The 26,559-nt window shown below is 49.3% G+C and overlaps 1 protein-coding gene across 4 annotated transcripts in view; it reads left to right on the top strand.

Annotated features, from left to right (window-relative positions):
• The window catches only part of LOC149339354 (nephrin-like), a 327,744-nt gene extending 322,238 nt beyond the window's left edge, over positions 1 to 5,506 (top strand). For all 4 annotated transcript variants that reach the window (XM_089548106.1, XM_089548105.1, XM_089548104.1 and 1 more), the window contains 2 exons: positions 2,077 to 2,210; positions 3,198 to 5,506. In XM_089548106.1, the coding sequence (XP_089404232.1) occupies positions 2,077 to 2,210; positions 3,198 to 3,554 (491 nt within the window). In that variant the 3' untranslated portion in view covers positions 3,555 to 5,506. The remainder of the gene's footprint in view (positions 1 to 2,076; positions 2,211 to 3,197) is intronic.
• Positions 5,507 to 26,559: the final 21,053 nt, after the last annotated feature.

Raw genomic sequence — 26,559 nt, 5'->3', positions numbered from 1 at the left:
TTTTTGTCTTACTCGAGCGTTCGGGCCATTTTTCTGCGGAAGCGAGAAGAATGTAGCACGTGGGGGTTCAAGAGGAAGTTAGGTACAAAGAAAAAAAAAGAAGACAAAACTGACAGCAGCGCGAACGTTGTTTCGGGAAGCCTTTTGTTCGTCTTCCTGCGTTAAGCTCATGGAGGTGTACTATCGGGCACCTTCGCCCAGTCCCTGCTTTCCGGGCTTTGCGATCACTTTTTTTTTTTCGTTTCATTTTCCTACCTTTTCTTCCTTTCCTCATCGTTATGGCGCGATTTGGCGGTCCATTCGCGCCTTCGGCGTGCGTGGGAGCTCGATTGTTTCGCTTCATCTATCAATCATAAAGTACGCGGGCACGTCGAGTTTAAACTTGGTTTTCAGAAGAAAATATATAAAAAGGAGACGAGGATAAGTGTACCGTCAGCGCGCACAGCTCCGAAGGGAGAGGATGCTGTCAGTTAAAAAGTGAGGTGGGTTTTATTTCGCACTACCGAGTTGTTACTCGTCTTCTTTGGTTTCAAACAGCAGTCCGTAACGACACCCTTGGCCAAAAACTTTCATTCCATTTACTGGCGTTTGAGCCGCATATTGGGGCGCTTGGAGCCACTATATATAGGAGTCCATATATAGGAGGTGAAGACGGCAGTCCTCCTCGCTTTCAAGAGATTATGTGCCTTGAAAGCCGGACTACAAGACTCAAAAGAGACCCCGTGGCATTAAAGGGACCGTGAAATTTTGCTTACTCAGGTTAGGCAAAGAGCACGAGCGATTGGTATTCTATCACTCGTCACCGCACCGCAAAAAAATTTTCAACCAGCTTCATTAACACCGAAGATATCGGCGATTGCAAATGATGCTCCTCCTCGTCTATAATTCATGCACGTAGACGGGCCTTAAATAAAAAATAAAGAAAACAGGTCGGGACTGCACCCCTCCGCACCCCATTAGCCCCTGCCCACCAACGCCATCTAGGAATGAGAAGGCTCGTCCAGGTAGCCCACTGACGCCATCGGGTAGTGGCAGCTAAGAACTCGGGGTGTGGTGTCGCCGCAATCGGTAGCGAGCTACTGTGGGCAGTAATTTTTTAAAATTAGCTGTAAATTATAGGGTCTACCCAGAGCTTTTAAATTTGACTCGAATAGTCGCAAAGACTATCCCTGCAGATTTGTTGCACTAGAAATGACCTCAAAAATTACTTCAGGGTCCCTTTAAGATTTTTGTCCGAAGCTTACTGCACCTTAGTCATCGTGCGGTGCACGCTTTGGGCTTATGCCTGGCTCCTCTGACGTTTTGTTGCACTGCATAGCTCGGAAAAGTACCATTACGGACATTTCGAGCCTTTCACAGATCTACTCTTTGTAGTAAGACGAGCCACTAAGTATGCCAGCAATGTATGTATGGCCTGGCCTTTATTATCGTTTCCTATCCACGTCGACGTGTAGCTTCTTTGACTGTTGGTTTCTTCTGAATCTAACGTGCCACCGAAGTTTGGAGGCTCTAACCGCCCAACTTCATAGTCAAGAATTGCTCTTCTGATTTTGCTTCCTATCTGATCGTTTTCAGGACTTTCGTTTTTCTGAAAATGCGAAGAGTAAAGCGTGTCAGATACGCACAACACAACTGCTCCCATCACTTTATATGAAAACACCCGACGCACAGACAATGTAACCGACTCCACTTTCATTCCGCATGCAAACTCGCAGTTCGTGAATAGGCGTCTCATCTTCTAGCGTTAGTCGGCGGCTTCCTCTACGTTTCTTATGTCAGGAGTTGCAAAACAGACATGAAATAAGCAATATAATGAACCACGCCTCTTTCCCATGCGCACCGAAAACGACAACGTCCAAACGCGAGTGCACCCACTACGTAGTCCGCAGCCTCGTGAAGCGTACGTAGTGCAGACTGGAATGCCGACGCAGCAGCCGCACTTTGTGCGCGCGGTTGCCACAGCGCGGGTGCCGTTGCGTACGTGCTGCGTTAGTGTCGCGATTAAGACTCGCCCCCATAAGGGGCTCGGAGGAGCAGGTTGAATAAAGCGCGCTCCCCCTCCTTCCCTCTGCGCAGCGGTTCCGGCGGCTGGCAACGGCAGCATCGATCGGCGGATGCTGCCCAACAGGCGAGTCCACTACGAAGGAGAAGACGAGTACTACAGCGACGCGCTGCGGCGGAACGCCTACAACCAGAAACTGGGAGACAAGGTGCGTGTGCACTCACCGCTGGCTCCGGAGGTAACGCTGGCTGCCAGGGGAGGAGAGGCGCGTGATGAGAGAGTATGCCCGGAGGCGCTGAACTCTCGGCTGCAGATGGGTTGGGATATGTGTTGCGTTTGGGTTTTACGGCACATAGACAACTAAGACCATCATGCGCTTTGGGATATGAACGGCAAACTTTCCAATAGAAAGCCGAGAGCACCAATGCCCCTATATCCTTTTACAACTATAGTTGAGCACGAGACTTCCTCTGTAATAGGGTAGAGTTCGCGTGGTGATATGTTGTAACTAAAAACTGTGTCCATCCTTTGGTCAGTCAGTCAGTCAGTATATCAATCAATCAATCAATCAACCAATCAATCAATCAATCAATCAATCAATCAATCAATCAATCAATGAAATGATTCAGCGGGGATTGGGTGCTCTCGAAAACGTACCTGGAAGGTTCGCGAAACTATTCGCGGGTCTTTCCGGTTCATGATTGTAGAGGGCAGTTCGATGTCGCATTCTTGACAAACGCGACTGGTTAAAGCACGGGCACCGGACATTTACGAGCCGGTTTCACGTTAGAAGACGCGCTTACGAATGGTTTTGTTAACCTGGCGCCTGAGGTTACTCGCAGCTTAGGCATGTTGCTTAGAAGGGAATTACGCCGTCAACATTCCATCTGTACGGCCAGCGCATTCGCGTGGCTACAGACAGCTACAGAAAGGCGGAGAAAAAAAATATTTTTTTCCAAACGATATCTTTATCTTTCCGTCATCGTTGATGCCCGAGGCACTCGCTACTGTCAACGGCGCGGACAAAAATTAAAACTGCGACACACGCAAGGACACCCACTATAATTTAAAGGAATAATTCCCTGAAGAGCCCCGTCGTATATTCCGCCATTTGTGTAAAGCACGCGAGCGCTGAGAAATAACGCGCAACCACGGCTCATCTATGGAGGCTTAACTTGGACGCCTTCTGTCGCAGGGGGTCTACGGCAAGGTACCGGGCGTCGGGTCCAGCCACCCTCCTCCTCCGCCAGGCCGCACCTCGGCCAGCGGCGTGGACGCCATCTACAACATCAAGGCGGACCAGCAGCGCTACGTGCCATACCCTCTTCCCGGTGGCGGAGGCGGCCCGGGGGCCGGCCCCGGAGGCGCCTCAGTGGCCGTCCACCACCACCCGGCAGACGCTGCCGCGGCGGCTGGACAGACCATCCTGACCACGTTCAGCCCCTCGACCAACGTCCCGGTCTCACCCGTGCTCGCATCGATGCACAGCTACGGTCCCCCGCTCATGGACGGCGCGGCCGCGCACGACGAGATGGACGGCCATCTTGTCTGACGATCCACCGCCGTCTAGCGTGGGCCCGGATGACGCTAGCCACTACACTATCTTATCCACCGCCGCCAACAACTCGCGACTCGGCGCCAGAGCGCCAGCCGCGTCCGACGCACGGCTCTACTACCGAGACTGGTGACGACTCCGACGTTGGGGGGTCACTGACGCCACCGGCGCGCGTGAACCCTCGTGGACAGAACTGAACGCTGAGCGTCGGGTAACGTCGCCGAGAACGTAGTGCGCGTCGAAATGCCGTGCAAGGCTTGTTCGCCACTGCTCGCTAAGCAGCTGGACCACAGCGGAACCGAAGCAGCGCGCCCCGCCATCGACGCCCTGCGTCGTTCGTGCTGCAAGAGGCGCAGCGCTGGCTCGCACGAGCTCCAGTTTCCGACAGAAGAGAGACTACGTCAGCGTCGTAACACGCGCCTGATACAGAAGAGGCCAAAAGAAACTGGCGCAGTCCTCGTTCTTTCCCAAAGTCATTTCCTGCAACAGTCAGGCTGCAGTGACCGCAAGCGGTACGCTGTCTTCAGGGAAGCTCCAGAGCTTGTTGACAAGTCCACGTGAATGTGAAAAAAAAAAAAGGGTGTTTCTTTCACTTTCGTCATCTCACGTGTTTTGTTACCCTCTGTTTTTCTTTGGCCATGATGACGACATGCGCTTATCTGAGTTCGTGTGCCTCTGGCTTCGATGAACATCAAGGACCCTCGGCGACACCTCGCCGGTTACAGTTTGTTGTGCTCAAGTCGTGCATCCGGGAAAGCACTGTCTGAGAGTCCGTCGCCAGCGGAGTGGCATTTGTACAGACGAACTAGACAGCTTTCCACCGTGCCTTAATGCAATCTAGTAACATTCAGTGTGGAACTCGCTTGATTTGAAAGCCGCCCCTTTCACCACCACGTTTTGTAGCGTGTTCGTCTCTGATCGACTACTGGACACTGAGTTGTGATGTGTCAGTGCGCGCTCTAAACTAGGACTTCACAGCAACTCTTCTGCTCTCTTCGAGAGATACTTAGCATGAAACAGCTGGCTTGTGTTTATTTATGATGCAAATCTGACACACTTGTTCGACGTGTTTCTTGGTTGTGTACAATCTGAGTTACAATTTTGAGTTGCCAATGCGTCCCAAGGAAGCATCGTTAAGTTTCAGTCGTTCTTTATCAAAACCTTTCCTGCCTCTGCTCTCGCATATTTAATTTTTGTTGAGTGAATGTGTTTTCTTTTATTTCTAAAAAAGACACATGACAGTGTGAATTGTGTACATAACTCGGTGCAAGCACGCCATGGAGCTGTCACTCTGTTCATCTCATAGCCACACAATAACGTAATCACATTTTCTCATCATGTCTAGTCACAGCCAATGGCCAAAGAAACTACTGTTGCTCTTATGCCAGACTGAAACTTTCAATTACTAAGAAGCTTTCAGAGGACAGCCTAGAATTCGTTCTTTCCTCGGTTGAAATGCATTCATCTTTCTCAGAGACAGAAAAAGAAATACAAGCAACTGGTCACACACACTAGCGAATTGGTCACACTGAGCTTTTTAAAGCACTAGGAAATGTCATGTTCTGCAGTGCATTTTTTCCGATATCTGACGCGACCATCAGTTCAGTCACATGGTGGCATAGTTTTGCGTTGACTGTACTGAAACTCACTTTTACAATTTCACGCAGCTCTGCGCGACGAGTGTGGCAGACATTATAAAGCCTAGTCTTGCTGACTATCACCAAAGGACCAACATGCCAACATGCTTGCGATTCCACTTCGCACAAGCGAGCTGTCATGAATCCATGAGCATAATTTTGTGTGTGTTTTGTTGTGTTGAAAGGACGCAGAGAAAAAGTGGCAGTGACTTCCGTCAGTGAAGGGAAGTGCAACAGTCCGCTTTCACCCCAATCGCTGATTCACAGCGAAAAATGTACAGCAATACACATGAATAAATGGTTTGTCCTTAAGTTTGCACCTCTGCTTATTTGCATAGCTTAAGCGGCATACAGGCTGCTGGCATGCCAGATTTTTCTTGCACCATCAAAGTACTGAAACATATTTCTTGAGCAATCAGAAACAGCTAGTCGTAGTAAAAAAAAAAAAAGATATGCTAGAACTGCTACATATAACCTTGCTAGGTATAACCCTCTATATGTAAACGCATTTCCAGTCATGGTCAACTGGGCATTGACTCCACTGGTAGAAGCACATTTTCGTGGGTTTTAAAAATCGCGTTGAACATTTTCGATTCATTCAACATTCGGTATTTTGTTGAAAACAGGTCAAGTGATACTTCATTAAAAGCCACGCTGACGCTCGCTACTAGCAGAACATTTTTATATCCGGTGCATTCAACGAAATGATCGCAAAAGATAAAAAGCACATAAACTTGTTTCGATACAACTCATTCTTATACTAAAGGCCCTCTTGAGCAATGAATATGAATCAAATTCAAGCTAAAACTAAATCAATATTTCATGATAGGTTTATGGTCAGTGATATGCTTATATATGCGGAGAACACAGTCACAGATGACCATTCAAATGCATCTAAACACGTTAGAACTATTACACTGACTGTTAGTGTAATAGAAAATGCCAAACACTAGGAAGAAGCTACATCTTATTTTGAAGCATCAAAAAGCTTGTTCTTCTAAAGCAAATATGCACTAGAGGTAAAATTTAGGTAAAACACTAATGAGCGCGTTATGCTTTATTTTATATAAGTTAAACATGCAGATCCAACAACCATGAGTTTAATCCATCAGAATAACAATTTTCAGTGAACTCTTGCCTACAAAACTAGCTCATTCACAGCGTTTCCAGAAAGGGAAAGGCGGTTGCATCTTGCTGCAGTAGACAAAAACGCAAGAAGAAAAATACTTTTAAGAAATCCCATGATTAAGCCGCTGTCTTAGATTCCATTCCTACTCCAGCCGTCGCGGTGGCTCAGTGGTTATGGCTCTCGGCAGCTGACTAGAAAGACGGGGGTTCGATCCCGGCCGCAGTGGTCGAATTTCGATGGAAGCGAAATTCTAGAGGCCCGTGTACTGTGCGATGTCGGTGCACGTTAAAGAACCACAGCTGGTCGAAATTTCCTGAACCCTTCACTATGGCGTACCTCATAGACTGAGTCGCTTTGGGACTTTAGACCTCCAAAAACCAAACTAAACCATTCCTACTTTAATCCAAGCCAAAATATCTCTTTTCTACACAAGATGCGGACCTCTGTGGTCGGCCATGATTCAGGATGCAGTTTTTTCATAACCTTCGCGCACCTTGCGCCGCAGTGTACAAAGCCTTCGCAGCCATCCAGCTCAAACAGAAGTGCAGTGTTTGTTTGGATTACGTGTCTAGCCAACCAAGCTATTGGTACTGTGGGGTTTAATTGGGGAGATAAATACGTTCTCCCCGATTAAGCGCGGCTGACGCAGTTCAAAACCGCACGGACCCCACCCCGTGGTCGCGTACGCTACCGAGCGCACGGCGACTACGGCGGGCCTTGCTCTGCGGGAACAAAGGAACGACACACTGGCTGACACAAACAAGGCATTTATTGCTATAACATCAATAACGCCAGCTAGCAACAAAATACACTGAGGAATCGAGGATGTCCGACTAACCAGCACGGTTACGAGCGAACGTTCGCCCACGGTAGGGCAGGGGAAAAACTCCGAGGCCGGACGGGACGAGCTGAGGGGAACATGTTTCCACACGAAGACGCCCGCCGGCGAAGAGCGGAGCGGCTCGCGAAACGTCCGCGAGCTTCCCCAATCCCAAGGAGAAGAGAGCATATTTTCCCCCGCGCGCGCGCAGCAAAACGCCATACGTGGCGCTGGTGTCGCTGCGACGCGAGCGCCCTCCCCTGTTAGTTAAAGTAACCAAACTGGGAAGAGTGCGTTTCGGGGGAGCTAACTACAGTTGGAGTGCATTGCGGGAAAGCGAACCACAGGGGACGAACGAGTGCGTCCCCACAGTACCTACAACACGAACGCTGTCCACGGAATTATGGCACTGACTAGGCAGTGCTCTTACATCGTGGCGTTCGAGCACTAGTCCTAGTAACAGTGGGAAAAACATCAAACCATAAGAAGTAACGAGATTTCCGTTGATGCTGAAAATCTGCCGCGCTGAAGGAAACAACGTAACAGACTTTTGTCAACCTTGCTATAAGGAGGACATTGTGAACGCCATAAAACGGTCGTCACAACAACGTGGAAGATGAAGTAGACGATTGTTAGGACATAGGGGGCAGCAGTTCTTCTTGTTGCTATGGAGACAGACTCAACGAATGCCAATGAAATGGCGAAAGTTCGAGGTAATGAGAAAGCAGAAACTGCTGGCAAATCTTCAGTAAAACGTCTTGAAATTAGCTCGCATGATGCATTTCTGTGAGCCGAAAGTATCTTGAGATTTTAAAGAAATGCTGGACGCGTTGCAGCGGCACATTATCAAGAAGTGACACGAAAAGGCCCATGTGCTATTAAGGTGTATGGTCAACGTCGATCAGGGAGCAGCGATTAGACGACTATTAATCACGACACACCTGTCGTACATACAATTAAAATCTGCAGGGGACACTTAAGCTCCGCCGTAAGGGTATGACGCGATAGCGTAATTGGGTGAATGCCCATATCTGCGGAATTGGTTATTCTCGAGATTATATTCATAGATCGCTAGGAATCCTCATACCACTCCCTACTCCCGACGCCACAAGGTCCCGTGACTTAGTTTACCTATGTTGTTTCTCCGAAGATTTTTTGCTCACAACGCCGACAAAGACGCCGGATTTTCTACAGAACGGGAACCTTAACGTTGTCGCTTTAAAAAGGGCGCCAAAAAAGTCTAGCTTTCAGTAGGCTGCGAGAAACAGCGTGAGGCATTGTTGTCTTGCACAACCAACGGAGGAAAGTTGCCTACACAGAGTAGGTTCAAGTGCGGCGTTTTCATGTCGAGAAAGTTACCGCAAAAAAAAAAAAAAATGTCGCCCTGTGCGTGACCGAAAACGACTGGATGAGCAGTAATGTCTCCAGCGAAGCCTCCCGCTGCCGCTTTCCTTGTTCCTGCGCAGCGGCAGGTTTACAATGGTGGCGACGCTCGGTCTGGCCCTTACGCCGACCAGCGTCACGTTCGACAGCGCGCACGGCTCAATCTTCTCTGTGCCGGTGCTTGGAGTCTCGCTGTTGAGCGGGGTGACGCGCGAGAGCTGCTTCTGCTGCTTCCTCCTTTCCCTTCAGTTGATGTTGCTGCGGCGGTGTGTGTGCCATGACACTTTTCCGAGAAACTACTGCACTAACCAACCGCGCATCGCACTACTTTTGTTGTCTTCGGGTGGCGCGCACGCTCATCCTTGGTCGCGTTCCCACTGGCGGTGCCCTAGTGTTAAGCGTGCAAACAAGCGTGGCGGAGCTGCAAGTAGCTCCTTCAAGGAAACTACACTTACAGCTTTCGCTTAACAGCCTTCCCCGGGTTTTTCGTTCGTCCTGTCTATTCCTTTAAAGCGTGCTCTGCCTCAATATGACAAACAGTGAGGAAAAGCCAATCTCTTACACAAGTGCCGATAGATGCGCTTGCAAAATAATTTCTGAGCAACTATTGTGACAGCTTGCCGCGACACCTCAAATAGGACAAAAAAAAGCAGACTGCCTACTGGGCAAAGTGTTTTCGCTAAAACTGCGAAATTCGGCGCCGGACGCACCAGACAAATGCTAGTCTTCGGTCATGGCACGGATGCCTGCAACTGACGGCCGGCACTAATTTACAGGCGTCATCATAGGTTCGCGGTCGTTCGCCCGTTATCGTCACGCTTTGAGGGAACGTTGCAAGCAAGCATCGACGTACTTGCGCAACCTGATATAGCGAGTGCGCCTCGCGGCGATAGAAAACCATTTTTTTATTTATTGGGTACTTACAGCGGTCTCATAAACGGCTAAGCAGGCCGGTCGGGATAAAACTCTTTACTTTGATTGATGCTTTCATTTTTCCTGGATAAGACACAATAAAAATGTGAAACACGCAAAGACATGAAGGTGAGGCAGGCTTGGAACTTGTGAAAGGGAAGTTAAACATTAAGATTATTGACGTAATTAACAGGAATGAAGGCTTGCACAACCAGGCCAACGAACATGCAAGCACCGTATGAAACACATTTATAAAATGGAAATGTGAGTGCAGCACTGTTCGTTTTTTTTTCTTCTGAGCCTGCTGTGCGGTTGTTTTTTTTTTTTTTTTGTCTATTTCTCTGTTGCTGTGGGGAAACGAAGAGCCCCAAACGTGTTATTCAATATATACTTACTACTACGAGCTTTTCGGGATACAAGTTGAGTTGAATAGCTTCTTTATTCTTGTATCTAATATGCTAATCTTGCCAGGGCACCCGCAGGTGCAATTTTCTAAGAACAAAATTTTAAACGAATACTAAACTTCACACCACGGTGACTGCAATGCAGCTCGAAATTCAACGACACCTGGTTTAAAGCTCAATTCAACATTGAGGTCGGAAGTCGGGAAGTACTTTTCCAGCGCAGAACGGCAAGCCGACGGTAAGCCTTGAGGGCGTTGCGGAACCACATACAATCATACACAGAGCAACTATAACCAAATGGGTTCTCTCGGAATATCTTTCAAGGTGCCTTCGTGGATCTTTCGGCTTCCGCTTTCCTGCGATGCTTGCTTGTGTATAGGCGCACACTGTGCGGTCTTGCCTCGGCTTCGGTGACACGCACCACACGGTGTTCGCACAGTGTCTTCAGCGGCACCCATTTTGGGGTCTTGACGCTTATTGGTCTTGCATCCTGCGGACAACGAAATGCAGAGCCTTTAAAGCCGTTCTCCTCCCCGTGCTAGAAAAGCTGTAGCACTCTTCCAGCAGCAGGGCCTGTCATCACCAGGCGCCGAGCGAGCCGGGCTACGCGGAGCAGTAGCGAAGAGAAAGGGCTAGCGCGCACAGGCACTTGGCGCAGGCCATTAAGCTCTCCTCCTCCCCACTTAATCGCTCTCACCACCGCGCTCCTTCCCTTTACCTCTCCTCTTCCGTGGACGCCATCGACACGGCATCGGAAGCTGAGGAATTAACAGCTACCGCCGTAACACGTCATTCGACTGGATTCGCATCTTAGAGAGCTCGCAAACATTAGCGAAGAAAGAAATCCCAGGACTGTGGCCCCAGAGATCACCATGCTTCTCTGCTCGTTGTCACATAGGTACCTGCACACACACAAACAATGGCGTGAAGGTTACATAAACACAAGAGACGTGTGCGTGCGCGTTTACCTATGTGATAATGAACGAGTGGCTCGCACAACAATGTGCTTATTGTACTGCTCCGTTTCTGACGCCGCCGGACTTGCACCACAGACTGCGTAGATACAGCATGCTTGCTCCGCATGTAATTTACGCACTGAATTCTTCTCTTTACTCCCTAACCTCATCTTTCAGCCTTTCTTTCCCTTCAGCACAGGGTAGCCAGCAGGAATTTTCCTCCTGTGAGCCTCCCCGCCTTTCTTTTCCATTTATTCTTTTTCCCAATGGGAACAAGGTTGTGCGTCAGTACCAGAAGCGCGAGGCATGAAATCGCGGAATCTGAAGAATATATATGCTGCAAGGATATTTGTCCGTACAACCACAAAACAAAAGACTGCGATTTGTATGAACGATTTTACTATGCTTCATTATGTATGTATACTGGGTGTGGTGAGGTCGTGATGCCTGCAGTCTTGTTTGGATTACCGCTGCTTTTAAGCTTAACGCAGCCTTGACGCAAGTACGCATACCTTAATTGGTTTATAACAGAAGGTTTCGCTTTTCGATGCTTCTTTTTTTCCGGTGTTTCGGTTTGGTTTATGGGGGGTTTAACGTCCCAATGCGACTAAGGCTATCAAGGACGCCTTAGTGGAGGGCTCCGGAAATTTCGACCGTCTGGGGTTCCTCAATGTGCACTCACATCGCACAGTACACGGGCCTCTAGAATTTCGCCTCCATCGAAATTCGACCGCCGCGGCCGGGATCGAACCTGCGTCTTTCCGGTCAGCAGCCGAGCACCATTACCAAAGCCACCGCAGTGGCTTTTTTGTATTCAGTAAAAATGAGTATTTTGGAAGTCAACACCATAGATTTTGGTCAGATATACTACTTCTCGGTGATTATATTCACCGAAAATACATCAGGCATCATTTCTGTCACCGAAGTTTCAAATTTACTTGGAAATGCGTTCCAACTTTTAAATAAACTGCCTGCATTCAGGGTATCATTCACAGCTCAATATTTTTCGTTTAAAAATTTAGTCGCGTACATGGTACATGATTCCACTTATATTTCTTCCCCCTTTTTCCACCCGTTAATCCCTTATCGCATCGTTCGGCTCAGGTGTTCACCCACCACGGCAATCATTATTTACAGCACTTGGCTACTGAGCCTGAGGACGGGGCTAGATCAAATTCCGCCTACCGTGGCCGCAGCGTTTCGATAAAGACGAAACGCTAAAGACAGGCGTGTGCTGTGTGATGTCAGTGCGTTTTAGAGAACCCCAGGTGGCCGAAGTTAATTCGGAGCCCTCCCCTACGGCGCCTCTTTCTTTCTTTTCCTTTCTTATATTTTCTATCTTTCACTTTCTCCTTCATCCTTTTCCTTTTTTCTTCATTCCTTCCTCTTTACAGTTACTGCGCCTTTCCTTTCCTCATGACTAAGTTTTCCTTTCAGATGTCCGACGACAGTAGGGATGGGAGGGCTAGGGAAAACAGAGAACTTTGCAAATAAACTTTTCTTTTCGCGAGACATGAAATGTTGGAAAACAGCAGGGCGCGGTCTAGTGGCACTTAGTATGCAATTAACAATTATCCCGGTCAACACTGAGATTGCGATGTGAAGATGTGTCTAAAAAAAAGCGAAAAAGCGCTTTTTATGTAGAACCATGATTCAGTTGCGATACTATTTGGGGTTTAGCTATGCCAACAGGCTTACTTATAATTTTATGAGAGAGGCTTAAGCGAATGCGGCACGAAGTACTGGCCTGCTACATTTTTGAATTTTGACTTTTGCTTTCCGTTTTAACAGAGCTGGAGCGAAGACGATATAAATATGGTTGCGCGGTTTTCTTCCGCGTGAGAGCGTGGTCACACGCGATGAAAATTTGAAATTAGATTTTTACATTAGCTGGAAGTTTTTTCGCTACCGTTCATCCGCACATAAATATATGCTTCAAAAAAAAAAAAGGCTTTTACTCATTTCGGGACCTGGAAGCATTTGGAACTTTTGTTTTCCATTCCCGGAAAAATTTCCTATCCACGAGCTGTCAACCACGGTGATGAAGACAAGACAAAAAAAAAAGCGATTCCCTTAAAGAACAGATTCGTGCATTGCAAAGTGAACGTACGTCATGTGAGAGATGTGCCTAATCATACATTCCGACTTAACTCCTTGCAACGAGATTAGCACATTCACTTTAGGGACAATTAACTTAGGCGCGTGACCGCAGTAGCGCAGTGTTTTGGCATGCTGTAATGCTGGCTACGATCGTCCATGGACAGCTTTCAGGTCACCCGCATTTTCTGCAACCATATGGCAACCCATTTCTCACTGCCAAGCTCTGCAACCACCTTCCAAATCTCTACAGATATATATATTGTCCTATTTGCCTGTAATCGTCATTAACGACGGTAGTGTCGATGATTAGCTCCGAAGTAGCCGCAAGGTGCGCATTTCATCACGTCCTCTTCAAGCACGTTGGTCCAGTAGCAGATCGTCAGTAAGCAAGAATGCCAAGTAGCAGAATTTATTTTTTTTTTTCTGCTGTCTCATCGCCCTCTCATATTCAAGCTCCGGGATCCACCCGCCTACTGCGACTGCCTTGACGCCGAAAGGTATGCGAGCCTTCGAATCTTGAACGTTTCCAGCTGGTATCGGCTCTAAATAACAAAGCTGTCCGGTTGGCCAATATTATCTATGGACGCGCGTCAGCAAACTTTGTCTGGCACTCTGGGCCAATTTGTTAAACAGACGTTTCTGTAGAAGTACACACATCTGTGTACCAATCCGCTTAGCGGAACTTTCTGTAGAAGTACACACATCTGTATACCAATCCGCTTAGCGGAACTTTCTGTAGAAGTTTTCTCATCTGTATACCAATCCGCTTAGCGGAACTTTCTGTAGAAGTTTTCTCATCTGTATACGAATCCGCTTAGCGGAACTTTCTGTAGAAGTATTCTCATCTGTATAGCAATCTGCTTAACCGAACTTTCTGTAGAAGTATTCTCATCTGCATACCAATCTGCTTAACGGAAGTTTCTGTAGAAATATTCTCATCTGTATACCAACCTGCCTAACGGAGCTTTCTGTAGAAGTATTCTCATTTGTATACCAATATGCTTAACGTAAGTTTCTGTAGGAGTATTCTCACCTGTGGACTAATTTGCTAAACAGATGTTTCTGTAGGAGTATACTCGTGTATTTGTCAGCTTCCTTCTTATTTTTGCTGCTACGAGCTTTTGGACAGCACACTCGCGGATCTCGCAATTTACACGGATCGGCTCCTTGAGAGACTCCAGCCAGATGATATCCTTGAAGCACCGTGCTGTACACAGACTGGACAGATGACCTGACGCCCAGCGGCCACTTCTCGCCCCTTGCAGTGTTGCTACAAATGATACATGCCTCACCAAGACCATGAGAGCAGAGAAACGTAACCCCACCGATACTACAAGCCAGCAAAGTGCACCAGGGAATATTGAATGTGTAAAAAAGAATTCGTAAAAACCTTTTTGTGGTCGAACTCCGGACACAGCGGGCAATAAAGGTGCGCATATTATTTTTTCGAATACTTTTCTTGCGTTTCCAATATTTTCAACAAAAAAATATTTGTTTCCTCATTTTTCTCCGGCGTTCAAAATTTCCGGAAATTTTACGCATCTCTAGACGAGAGCGAGACTCACCCTGCAGCTACCGCATTTTTTTTGCTTCGTCATCTGATCCTCTTCCTAGCTCAGCTGCCACACAGCATCCGCTAAGAACTGCAACTATCAGCGCCTTCTTCGGCAGCGGCGGGGCAGTGAAACTTTGGATGAAGTCGTTCTACTTGAAAAAAAAAAAATGCCGACGATTACGTTACTTCCTAATGCGAAATTAGAGCGCAGCTCATCAGCTGTTTCAGCTTTTCGATAGATTGAGGCAAAGAATTCGAGCAAGACATGTATGTACAATTGCAGACAACTTGTTATTTTTCACACACATTCCTTCTTCAAGAAACAGCCCACTAACAGTTATTGAATGTCATGAAGGAAGCTTTGTGGTCGAAGAAACAGATGGATATATGCTCGACTTGCTGCACCAATGCCTCGCTCTCAAAGACGAGATCAGTGCAAGTCTTTCGCGAGGTTGTAACAGCCGTGGGAGGCGTTACAAGCGAGAGGAACGGGATGGTCTCCCGCATAAGTGGTAAGGAATTCCTGTTGTCTTTATATCGACTTTAAAGTCCCCCACTACTAATATCGGCGTGGATCGATGGGCGCGCAAGAGCAGCGCGCTGCCCCGGCTGCAGAGCTGGTTACGTGGGACAACGGCGACACCAAGCCGGCGCTTCGGCAACCGGAGAACACCGCACGCTATTGTGAAGGTGGCCGCCACGGAGGCAGAGGGCGAGGGAGGTACACGCAGTAGCGAACGGCGGCGGCTATGTGTTTCGGCTTGGGCATGCGGGAGAAATGGCGCCAGGAGCGCGCGCAGCTAGAGCAGCGCGCTGCCCCGGCTGCGGAGCTGGTTACGAGGGACAACGGCGACGACGCGAAACGCAGGAACGGGCGCCGAAGAGCTGCGCTCTGAAACACCAGAAGCAACATTACATTGAGCACGACTGCAGTGTGGAGCTCAGTTGACTCTTCGGACGCAAGTAGCCCTGTCCAGAATGTTGCAATTTCACCTCTAAACTTTTCCGTACGGCCAGTTACTTCAGAAAAGACAATGCGCAACTTATTTCACCCGTGACACATCAACACGCCATGAAATAAGTTTCAGGGAGCCCTACTTCCCCGTGCAGATTGTCTACAAATTGAGTGAGGTTGCAGAAAACAGTTCAGCCACATTCATATCACGTGTGATGATTTTCTTCTTGCTATTTCATCTGATATTGTCATACTTTCGTTCTCAGTGAACCAAGTGACTTATAATTTATCCTGTGTTTTATCACAAAACTTACAGAAGCAAGCAAAGAAACGAGACAACTGAATAACTTATATTTGTTTATTCAGCATCAAGAAATGAAGACAACAGCACATCATGGCTGTTGCCGACGGGCGTTTGGACGTTGTTTTCAAAATGTCTGCCAATTACGCGGCAGATAAAGATGTACTTGTCTGCACACAGAACTATAAGCCTAACTAACTAACGCTAACCTCAAAGCAAAGAGAGAGAGAAAAAAAAAAGGAAAACTCCGAACAGAGTTTACGAGATCGACATATAGCTGTGAAGTTATCAAAACCCGTCAGGGGGTTCCAGCTAGTACCGCCATAAAGCGTTCAACTAACGCAACTCCGCTCACCAGTTAATTAAACACGCTTCACAGCATGCGGTCCCAGAAACACAAACCATAGCATAGTGCGACATAAACCCAAACCATGTCTTCGGCGCTCATCATCATAAAGCACTCTCCAGCGCACAGGTTCCAAGCGACAGCGCTGAAACGCGAGTGCAAGTTTGTGCCAGGCTTCCGAACGCGCAACCGCTGCCTTTTTCTTTTATATACCACCCGAAAAACAGCTTCAGTTTAATATTTCTTTCTATCTTGCTCCTCCCCCATCGCAAAGTATTAAGGGTAACTCTTCGGGAAGGGTTATACGCCGATGACGGAGGCCAGTGAGCGTGCGGAAAACCCGCTTAATTCTTTATCGGAACTTCCTAAAAGCAGGGATTAGCATTTCGTAATTACACTGACGCGCTCCGACGCGTCCGAGAGAAACAGGGGGGCAAAAACAAACAAAAAAGAGCCGAAAAAAAAGAAGAAAGAGACGTCGAGGGTCGACGGCGGAACAAACAAGGCCACTGCAGCGCGGCCCAGTTCTCCCACCCCCGCAAACGAAAATCCCCTTTGCAACTCGCGAGAAGCAGGGCAAAGCTTGGAACCAGTATATATTAGCTGCGAAGCAGCAGCAAAGAGATAAAGCAGAGGCAAGATAAAACGCCTTCCATGAAGCAAGACACTCGACGCGCCAAGAGGACCGTAAATGCTGGGATGCGAGACCCGTAGAAGACACCTAAGTACGAAAAAAGAAGAACAAAAGTCGAGAGAGGAACGAGGATGCTTAAGGCCGTGCTCGAGGGAAATCATTTACCTATTTATCAGTCTTCCCTCAGCCCAGACATAATGCTTTATTGTGCTTCGAGTTTTGCGCGAACGTAAGTGTGCTCTTTCACTCGACGCAAGGTTGTGTCTCGTATCGGCTGCTCGTCGAATAGCAGCCGAAAAAGAAAGCAGACGAAGAAAAAGACGAGCGGCGTAAGAAAACTTGAGTCGTCCGGTTGCGCCATTGTTCAGGGTCCTTGCGAAACGCCGCGGGGGGGGGGGGGGGGGGGGGGGGGTGGAAGATGCGGTGAGCGGAGTTCGCCCGATGTCCCAACGCCGCCGCGCGGGCGTAACAAGACGCGAGCATCTCCTGTTTGTTGCAGCGAGAAGACGGCGACGACAACGACGCGCAGAAAAGTGACGTCGCCCCATCCGCTGCAGCTGGTAGCGTTGGAGCAAGTCGTGAGGGGAGGAGGTGCGGGACGTCACTTCGAACATATCTCCGCAGAACCGTACACCAGATTGCGTGTCAAGTGCCCTTGACCAATGACCGATGACCAGCTAGCGCTGCCAGACTTGTTCTCTTCAGCGGCTCTCCGACGACGAAGACGGTGCTTTGTGGCGTCGGCTCAGACGATGTTATACCGCGCCTTCGCCTTTGTTCTCTTTGTTAACCTCGATGGTGCAGAGAAGCGGGGATTGTGGCGCGTTGTGTAATAAAGCAATGCTGCAATAGTGGCCCCTTTTTTTATTCTTTAGTACGTGGACGTTGATCTGAAGGCAGACTACAGAATATGGTTATGTACTGAACTTGTTAGCTTCGAGGAACACTAAACAAAAGTCGCCAAGGGAAATTCGTGCGTTGCGAAGCTGCAGCCTGTATAATTGCGTGAGCCGGAAAAGTGGGAGTTTTCGTTAGTGTAATCGAGGCGACTACTCCTGATTTCTCTGATGTTATTGAACCGATTCCCTAGGCTTGCTGGACCTTAATCTTCTTTCTTTTTTTACAGTAAATTATTAGCTTTTTCTAGTTACGGCTACAGGTGAGCTATGAAGGAGCCTTAAGCGTTTTTCTCCATTTCCACTCAGCTGTCACTAGTACATCGATAATGATTAGTCCCAATAATTCGTTGACGCGAGTCCCAGGGAGCAAGGAAGTTAATGTTATGCGTAATTTTTTTTATAGACAACATCGCTAAAGCAACGAGCGCTTACGATTGACTTTCTTCACAGCGATCAAAAAGTGTCGGGTATGTGCGTATTCTCCGTAAGCAATAACGAAAGTGATATAACGCTAATAAATCATAAAAAGATGTGAAAGGAAAGTTTGAAAGAACAGACGCGGCGCCATCTACCAGCACAGCCAGTAACCAGCTTCGGTCGCGCGGGTCGCCCTCAAGGTCGAGATTCACACAGCTTGCTTGGCTGGGGTTGGATCCCGTCAGGGAACGCTTTCGCAAACGCCAGCCGCCACTGGGCGCATAGCTTGCGCCCCCCTTGGCCCCAAAAGTCCATAGCTGCTAAGATGCCGCGGCGTCTCTGTATTGAAGCCAAAGATCGATCAGTGATATGACCTAAACCTTGTCTGTCATACAAACAAAAAAAATTCAGCCACATAGCGTAGTGGGCGAGTTGGTGTTGGTAAAGAAAAATAAGCTTACTGGCATAGCACATTAATCAGCCAAGGCTTTTGTAGCTTTAGTTTAGCCATTTAAGTTAATCACACCCTCTTTCTCTCTTCTATCTCGCACTTTCGGTCTACATCCTCTATCCTAAACGTGAAGAGGGGGATTTCTCTCCCAGCACTTTGCCATCTACCAACCGTGGCAGGTGGCTGTCCAATTAAATTGAATTCTACTAACCACGCTAAATTAGGATCTTACAGCCACCTTCGGCCATTGAATTCAATTTAATTGGTTTAAATTAAACAATTAAGAGTACAAATCATGGACGCGCTCCTCGTAATTCTCACGAGAGAACAGTCATCTTGAACGAGGCGAACAGGGAAAAGTTTCTTGTTTTTTTTTCCAATGGAGAGTGCTCATTTTGACGGAACTGGTCCGACCAGAGCGCGGTATACATCAAACTCCAAGCAAAGCACTTTTATCACAATGGAATCTTTACGACGCGATGACGGCTGATAGGATGCGTTATTTTCACTAATCCTTAGTTCGAGATCAATCATACACTTTGCGTCACAATGCTCGATAACAAAAGGCGGGCATCTGATCGACGTCTGATAAGCAGGAGAGGCTGGTTAGAGCAGGGACTGTAACATTATGCTTAGAAAGGTTGTTTTGTAGGCCAGTCGGTGATACATATTTCAAGAAATCCTTCGGCGCGGCAGACAAGGACGAAACGTAGAAAACACACCACACAGCGCCGAATAACAACTGATTTTATTGAAACCCGCACCCACGGCACGTGTGACACAAGCGAACATCGTCATGCCCCAAATCTAATCATTCTGATAGGAATTCTAATTCTCTCTTGAGAAGCGTCACAGATGGATTGCTCACGCATGTGTTTGTCCCCGAACGAAGAATGACTGCTGCTTCAAAAATTTCTCTTTGAAGCTTGTCTTTTCTGCGGCCTAAAATAACTGTACCACTGAAGAGCGGGAAACAGCCGCATTCTTTGCACTGCGCCGGCAGGTGCTCCCCAGTGCTGTTCTTGAGAGAGTTTGAGCGTTCTCTTAGTCTGTCATTTATGCACCTACCGGTTTGTCCAACATAAAACTGACCACAGGTGAACATGATTTTGTAGATCACGCCTACTGCACATGTGATGAAAAGATTTTGGTGTTTTTTGCCACAGACTATTCTTTCTGATTGCACCCTGCCAACCATCGGGCATAGTGTTGACAGTTTACAAGTTGCCGTAAAAACCATGATGACACCATGTTGAACTTAGAAAAGCGCAATAAAAAGACAGGGGCAAGAAGAAGAAGAAGCACGCAGCACAAACGCTTGCTGCGCTTGTCCTGCGCAGGACAAACGCAGGACAAGCGTTTGTCCTGCGTGCTTCTTCTTCTTCTTGTCCCTGTCTTTTTATTGCGCTTTTCTAAGTTCAACATGTATTACCAACTCGCCCAACTTTCTGCATTGCTTATGACACCATGCTTCGTAGACACCTTTTTAAGGTTGTGTGAAACCTTGTGAATGTATGAAACAACCTCAAATTTCTTTTCTCTTGAAGGTTCCTGTGATGTGGCCTCTCTGCCTGGGTGCTTCAACTTGTTGAATAATGATTCCGCGGCTCCCACCATCAGGGATGACTTGTAGCCGGCCATGCGAAGACGCTCTGTTTGAGTTGTAAAACTGTCGTTAACCTTGTGTTCGCAAGACTTTAGAAGGGCGGACTTAAATAGGGAAACCACAAGGCCGCGTTTTACAAGTTTTCAATGGCAGGAACGCCTACTGCATCCCATGTGCAGTAGGCGTGATCTACAAAATCAAGTTCACCTGTGGTTATTTTTATGTTGGACAAACTGGCAGGTGAATAAATGACAGACTAAGAGAACACTCAAAATCTCTCAAGAACAGCACTGGGGAGCACCTGCCGGCGCACTGCAAAGAACGCGGCTGTTTCCCGCTCTTCAGCGGTACAGTTATTTTAGGCCGCAGAAAAGACAAGCTTCAAAGAGAAATTTTTGAAGCAGCAGTCATTCTTCGTTCGGGGACAAACACATGCGTGAGCAATCCATCTATGACGCTTCTCAAGACAGAATTGGAATTCTTATCAGAATGATTAGATTTGGGGCATGACGATGTTCATTTGTGTCACATGTGTCATGGGTGCTAATCATTTTGTACCTAATGCTCTCTTCCCTGCATGTTATCTTTTTTTTTGTCGTTGATGAGCGCAAAGCATATATTCGTTGACGCGGGTTTCAATAAAATCAGTTGTTAGTTGGCGCTCTGTGGTGTGTTTTATACTGTCACGTTGTAGTGACGGCAGTCCAGCGGTCAGGAATACACCAACAAGACTTGGAAACGAAGCTCTTTATTTGGGCTGACTTGCGCCCTCAAAAGAACTGAATCACTCGGCGGCGGCGTAAGCAACAACCGTGCTCGTCAATCGTCGAACTATGAATGCCCGCTGCTCGTGGCATCGTTCAATTTAAAGCCGGCTAGGAAACTTCGAGATAACAGGTCGAGATCATCTAGAGTAATCTAGAAACACGTAGGCGAAGCTGTTCATGGCTGTGAACAATCGAGATTAGTCCGGTCGCTTCTCGCGTCAGGAACAAAAATGATAACAGCCCTTTCCTGCAGCCTTGAGCGTGAACGAACAAACACTACAATGATACGTGGCATTACCCCCCTTCCAAAGAAGCATCGTCTCGATGCTTTAAAATGAAAATAAACACGGAAAATGAAACTTCGAGTCCTTTAGCGTTCATAATATGGCTTCAGGCGTACGACATGTACGACTTCCGGGCGTGGGCGGCGTCGCTGAGATGCTGTCGTGGCGTCGGGGATGACTTCATAGTCGAGGTCACCGATCCGACGGAGAACCCTGTACGGGCCAAAGTAGCGTCGCAGCAACTTTTCGCTCAATCCACGGCGGCGAACTGGCGTCCATATCCAAACCCGATCACCTGGCTTGTAATGCGTGTCTCGTCGGCGCAGATTGTAGCGTCGGGCGTCGGTGTGCTGCTGGTCTTCGGGCTTCCTCGGCGCGATGAAGGTAGGCGGCGACGTCGAGGTTGTCTTCGTCGGAAACGTGCGGGAGCATTGCGTCGAGTGTTGTCGTGGGCTTCCTGCCGTATACCAGCTGGAATGGGGTAAACCTGGTTGTCTCCTGGACGGCAGTATTATAAGCGAAGATCACGTAGGGCAGAATGGAGTCCCACGTCTTGTGTTCGGCGTCGATGTACATGGAGAGCATGTCTGCGATGGTCTTGTTCAGACGCTCTGTGAGTCCGTTGGTTTGTGGATGATAGGCAGTGGTCCTCCGATGGCTGGTCTGGCTGTAGTTTAAAATGGCTTGCGTCAGCTCGGCTGTAAACGCCGTTCCTCTGTCTGTGATGAGCACTTCCGGGGCGCCGTGTCGCAGGAGAATTTGTTCGACAAAAAATTTTGCGACTTCTGTTGCGGTACCACTAGGCAATGCTTTTGCTTCGGCGTAGCGGGTCATGTAGTCGGTGGCCACGATGATCCACTTGTTTCCTGATGAAGAGGTCGGAAAGGGGCCGAGGAGGTCCATCCCTATTTGCTGAAAGGGCTTATTTGGCGGTGGTATGGGGTTCAGGAGTCCGGCTGGTTTAGTCGGAGGCGTTTTGCGTCGCTGACACTCACGGCACGTTTTCACGTAATGGGAAACGTCGGTAGCTAGCCGTGGCCAATAGTACTTCTCGTGGATGCGGTGCAACGTGCGAGCAATCCCGAGATGTCCTGCAGTCGGCTCATCATGACATGCCTGTATAATTTCTTGCCTGAGATTTTTGGGCACGACAAGAAGATGCACTGTCCTGTTCGGCGCGAAGTTCCTCTTCAGGAGGACATTATTGTGAAGGACGAAGGACGACAGTTGCCGCTTGAACCCTCGGGGAGGCGATGCGGTCTTGCCTTTCAGATAATCAACTAGGCTTTGCAAGTCAGGATCCGAGTGCTGCTGCTGCGCGAAACTGCTGGCGCTTACCGGTCCTAAGAAAGCGTCGTCGTCTTCCTCTTCGGGTGCTGCGTCGACAGGAGCTCGTGACAAGCAGTCTGTATCGGAATGCTTGCGACCAGATTTGTAGACTACAGTTATGTCGAATTCTTGAAGACGCAGGCTCCAACGAGCAAGGCGGCCGGAGGGATCTTTCAAATTGGCCAGCCAGCACAGAGCATGGTGATCGCTCACAACCTTGAATGGTCGTCCGTATAGGTAGGGGCGAAATTTGGATGTGGCCCAAATAATGGCGAGACATTCTTTCTCTGTCGTCGAATAGTTGGCTTCGGCTCTCGACAGTGAACGGCTAGCGTACGCGATAACTTTCTCCTGTCTGCCATTTTTCTGAACGAGGACCGCTCCTAAGCCCACCCCGCTTGCATCGGTATGAACTTCGGTTTCGGCGTTTTCATCAAAGTGCCCGAGCACAGGAGGGGACTGTAAGCGGCGCTTCAGCTCGTTGAAAGCTTCCTCTTGTGGTCTTTCCCATTTAAAAGGCACGTCAGCCTTGGTAAGTTGAGTCAAAGGTTCAGCGATGCGCGAAAAGTTCTTGACGAATCGTCGGTAATAAGCGCACAATCCAAGAAATCTGCGTATAGCCTTCTTGTCATTAGGCTGTGGAAACTCTGCGATCGCAGCCGTCTTCTGGGGGTCTGGGCGAACTCCATCCTTGCTTACGACGTGACCAAGGAACAGCAGCTCCTCGTAGGCGAAGTGGCATTTCTCTGGTTTCAGTGTCAGGCCTGAAGACTTGATCGTTTCCAGCACTATCCGAAGCCTTCTGAGGTGGTCTTCAAAGCTTGAGGAGAAGACAACAACGTCATCTAAGTAGACTAGGCAAATCTGCCACTTCAAGCCTGCGAGCACCGTATCCATTACTCGCTGGAACGTGCTGGGGCAGAGCAGAGGCCGAATGGCATCACCTTGAACTCGAAGAGTCCGTCTGGCGTGATGAACGCAGTCTTCTCGCGATCTCTTTCGTCGACTTCAATTTGCCAGTAGCCGCTCTTCAGGTCCATCGATGAGAAGTACTTAGCGTTGCACAGCCGGTCCAGTGTATCGTCGATGCGGGGGAGGGGGTAGACATCCTTCTTCGTAATGTTGTTCAGGCGGCGGTAATCGACGCAAAAGCGAAGGTTGCCGTCTTTCTTTTTCACTAGGACGACCGGTGCTGCCCAGGGGCTCCTCGATGGCTGTATGACGTCGTCACGAAGCATTTCCTCAACTTGCTTGCGGATAGCTTGGCGTTCTAGCGGCGATACGCGGTAGGGGCTCTGTCGCAGTGGTCGCGCGTGTTCGTCTGTGACAATGCGGTGCTTGGCAAGCCGGGTTCGTCGCACATTCGATGCTGATGAGAAGCAATCGGTGTACATTTGAAGAAGACTGCGTATTTGGTCTTGTCTGCTAAGGGGTAATGCCGGGTTGATGTCGAACGTGGGTTGATGGCCTTGGTCAGATGGTTGTGCGGGTTGGTCGGGTAGGGCAAATACGTCTCTGATGTCTGCCAGCTCGTCGAGGAAAGCGATCGTCGTACCTTTGTTTAGATGCCGGTATTCTTCCGTGAAGTTGGTTAGCAACACCTGGGCTTGGCCATTTCGGATTTCGGCGACTCCCCTCGCAACGCCCATTCCTCGATCCAGGAGTAACTGTGTGTTCCCCTCGACAACGCCTTCGGCATTTTCGATGTCTCCAGTACCTATGCCGACGAGAACACTTGATCGGGGCGGCACGCTCAATGCTTCATCGAGGACGTTTAAGGCAACGTGATGAGTCGCGCCCGTCGCAACAGGTATGGCTTTTTCCGTGGAAAGCTTGATCGACTTAGATCGAAGGTTGATGATCGCCCGATGTTCGTTCAGGAAGTCCATTCCCAAAATCACGTCTCTCGAGCATTGCTTTAGGATCAGGAAGGTTGTCGCATAGGTTCTCCCATTTACAGCAACTCTCGCGGTGCAGCGTCCTGACGGCGTAATCAGGTTGCCACCTGCGGTGCGGATCAGCGGACCATCCCAGGTTGTTACCTTTCTGAGTCGGACAGCGAGTGGGCCACTCATGACAGAGTAGTCAGCTCCCGTGTCCACCAAGGCAGTAACCGCGTGACCGTCGACCGTAACTTCAAGGTCACTTGTTCGCGTTCTCGTATTGTACGTTGTCTTCGGTGTCCGATCTCGGCTTCGTCGAGTAGTGAGGCTGCGGTGGGCGTACTGCGACGTTACTTCACTGGGCAGCGGTAAAAGCTTCAAGTCTGGCCGCGTCGTCGTCGTCGGTGTCGTCGTCGTCGGTGTCGTCGTCGTCGGTGTCGTCGTCGTCGGTGTCGTCGTCGTCGGTGTCGTCGTCGTCGGTGTCGTCGTCGTCGGTGTTGTCGTCGTCGGTGTTGTCGTCGTCGGTGTTGTCGTCGTCGGTGTTGTCGTCGTCGGTGTTGTCGTCGTAGTTGAGGCATGGTCTTGAGTACTCGTCGATGGAGGATCTTTGTCATTGCGCTTAGAAGCAACCTCACCTCCAGAGGCTGCTTTATTTAGTTTAACCTTCGGGGGCTGGGGGAGCGTCCACGCACGGCGTAACCTCGGCTAGGAGAAACAAAGCGCGGGGACGATGGCGACGGGGAACGTGATAGGCGGCTCGGCGATGAGTATTCTTCCCGACGCAAAAACTCCTCGATTTCGGCTGGTCGCTGGCCGGGTCGGGGTCGTGGAGCGTCGTAAGAGAACCCTCGGATGCCCAGTCTTCTGTACGGGCAGTGCCGGAGGACGTGACCGGCTTCGCCACAGTGGAAGCACAGTGGGCGGCGCTGGTCGGGAGTTCTCCACTCGTCGCATTTCCTCGGCTGCGCGCGTCGCTCATAGGACGGGCGGGTTGGGGCGAGTGGGCGGCGGTCCAACGCAGCTGGCTGAGGGCGATAGGGGCTTGGGTCCCGTCGTCGAGGGGCAGGACGGCGCACAGCTGCGGCGTAAGTCATGGCTGGGGGCTGCAGAGGCTGCGTGGATGTCGGCGTCACACCCAAGGCCTGTTGAACCTCGTCCCGGACGACGTCAGCGAGCGATGAAAGCTGCGGCTGCGTTACCGTTGGCAGCAATCGTTGGAGCTCTTCTCGCACAACTTGACGGATAACCTCTCGCAGGTTATCGTTGTTAACGGTGTCCAGGCAGTTTGCTGAGAAGACGCGCTGCTGGCGGTCATATTGGCGGGCTCGGGCGTCAAGGGTTTTTTCCATTGTGGATGCCTCTTCTACGAATTCCGCGACGGTTTTCGGTGGGTTGCGGACGAGGCCGGCAAAGAGTTGCTCTTTAACTCCTCGCATAAGCAACTTCACCTTCTCTTCTTCCTTGATGTTCATGTCGGCACGCCGGAAGAGACGCTTCATCTCCTCAGTATACACTGCAACGGTCTCGTTTGGGTGTTGTATGCGAGACTGTAGCAGCTGCTGGGCTCTCTCCTTTCGCACGACGTTTGTGAAGGTCTTCAGAAGCTTTTCCTTGAAGGTTTCCCAGTTGGCAAGGCTGGCTTCCTCATTCTCGAACCAGACTCTTGCTGGTCCCTCCAGGGCGAAGAAGACGTACCTAAATTTCATGGCATCGTCCCAGTTGTTGAAGACAGCCACACGGTCAAACTGCTCCAGCCATTCTTCGGGGTCGGCACCAGGCGAAGCGTCGAAGGTTGGTGGCACCCGGGGCTGCTGAAGAATGATTGGAGTCATCGTCTGGGGCAAGCTCATGGTAGACGTTGCTGCTGGCTTTCGCTTCCGGGTAGGGTCCGGCAGAATCCCGAACTCAGGTTCGTCCCCTTGCAGGCGTCGGCTTGCGCGATGGACTGGACTCAGGTCCTGCGGTAGATGACTCAAAGGGCTGGCGTCACGACTTGTAGGGGGTGTCCGGAACATGGGAGGCTACCCAGCACCTCCACCAGATGTCACGTTGTAGTGACGGCAGTCCAGCGGTCAGGAATACACCAACAAGACTTGGAAACGAAGCTCTTTATTCGGGCTGACTTGCGCCCTCAAAAGAACTGAATCACTCGGCGGCGGCGTAAGCAACAACCGTGCTCGTCAATCGTCGGACTATGAATGCCCGCTGCTCGTGGCATCGTTCAATTTAAAGCC

Source organism: Amblyomma mixtum, chromosome 6, assembly GCF_055824585.1.
Source record: "Amblyomma mixtum isolate Tamu chromosome 6, ASM5582458v1, whole genome shotgun sequence".
Lineage (NCBI taxonomy): Eukaryota > Metazoa > Arthropoda > Arachnida > Ixodida > Ixodidae > Amblyomma > Amblyomma mixtum.
Note: the sequence above shows the minus strand (reverse complement) of the source record. Positions and strands in the feature narration are given on the sequence as shown.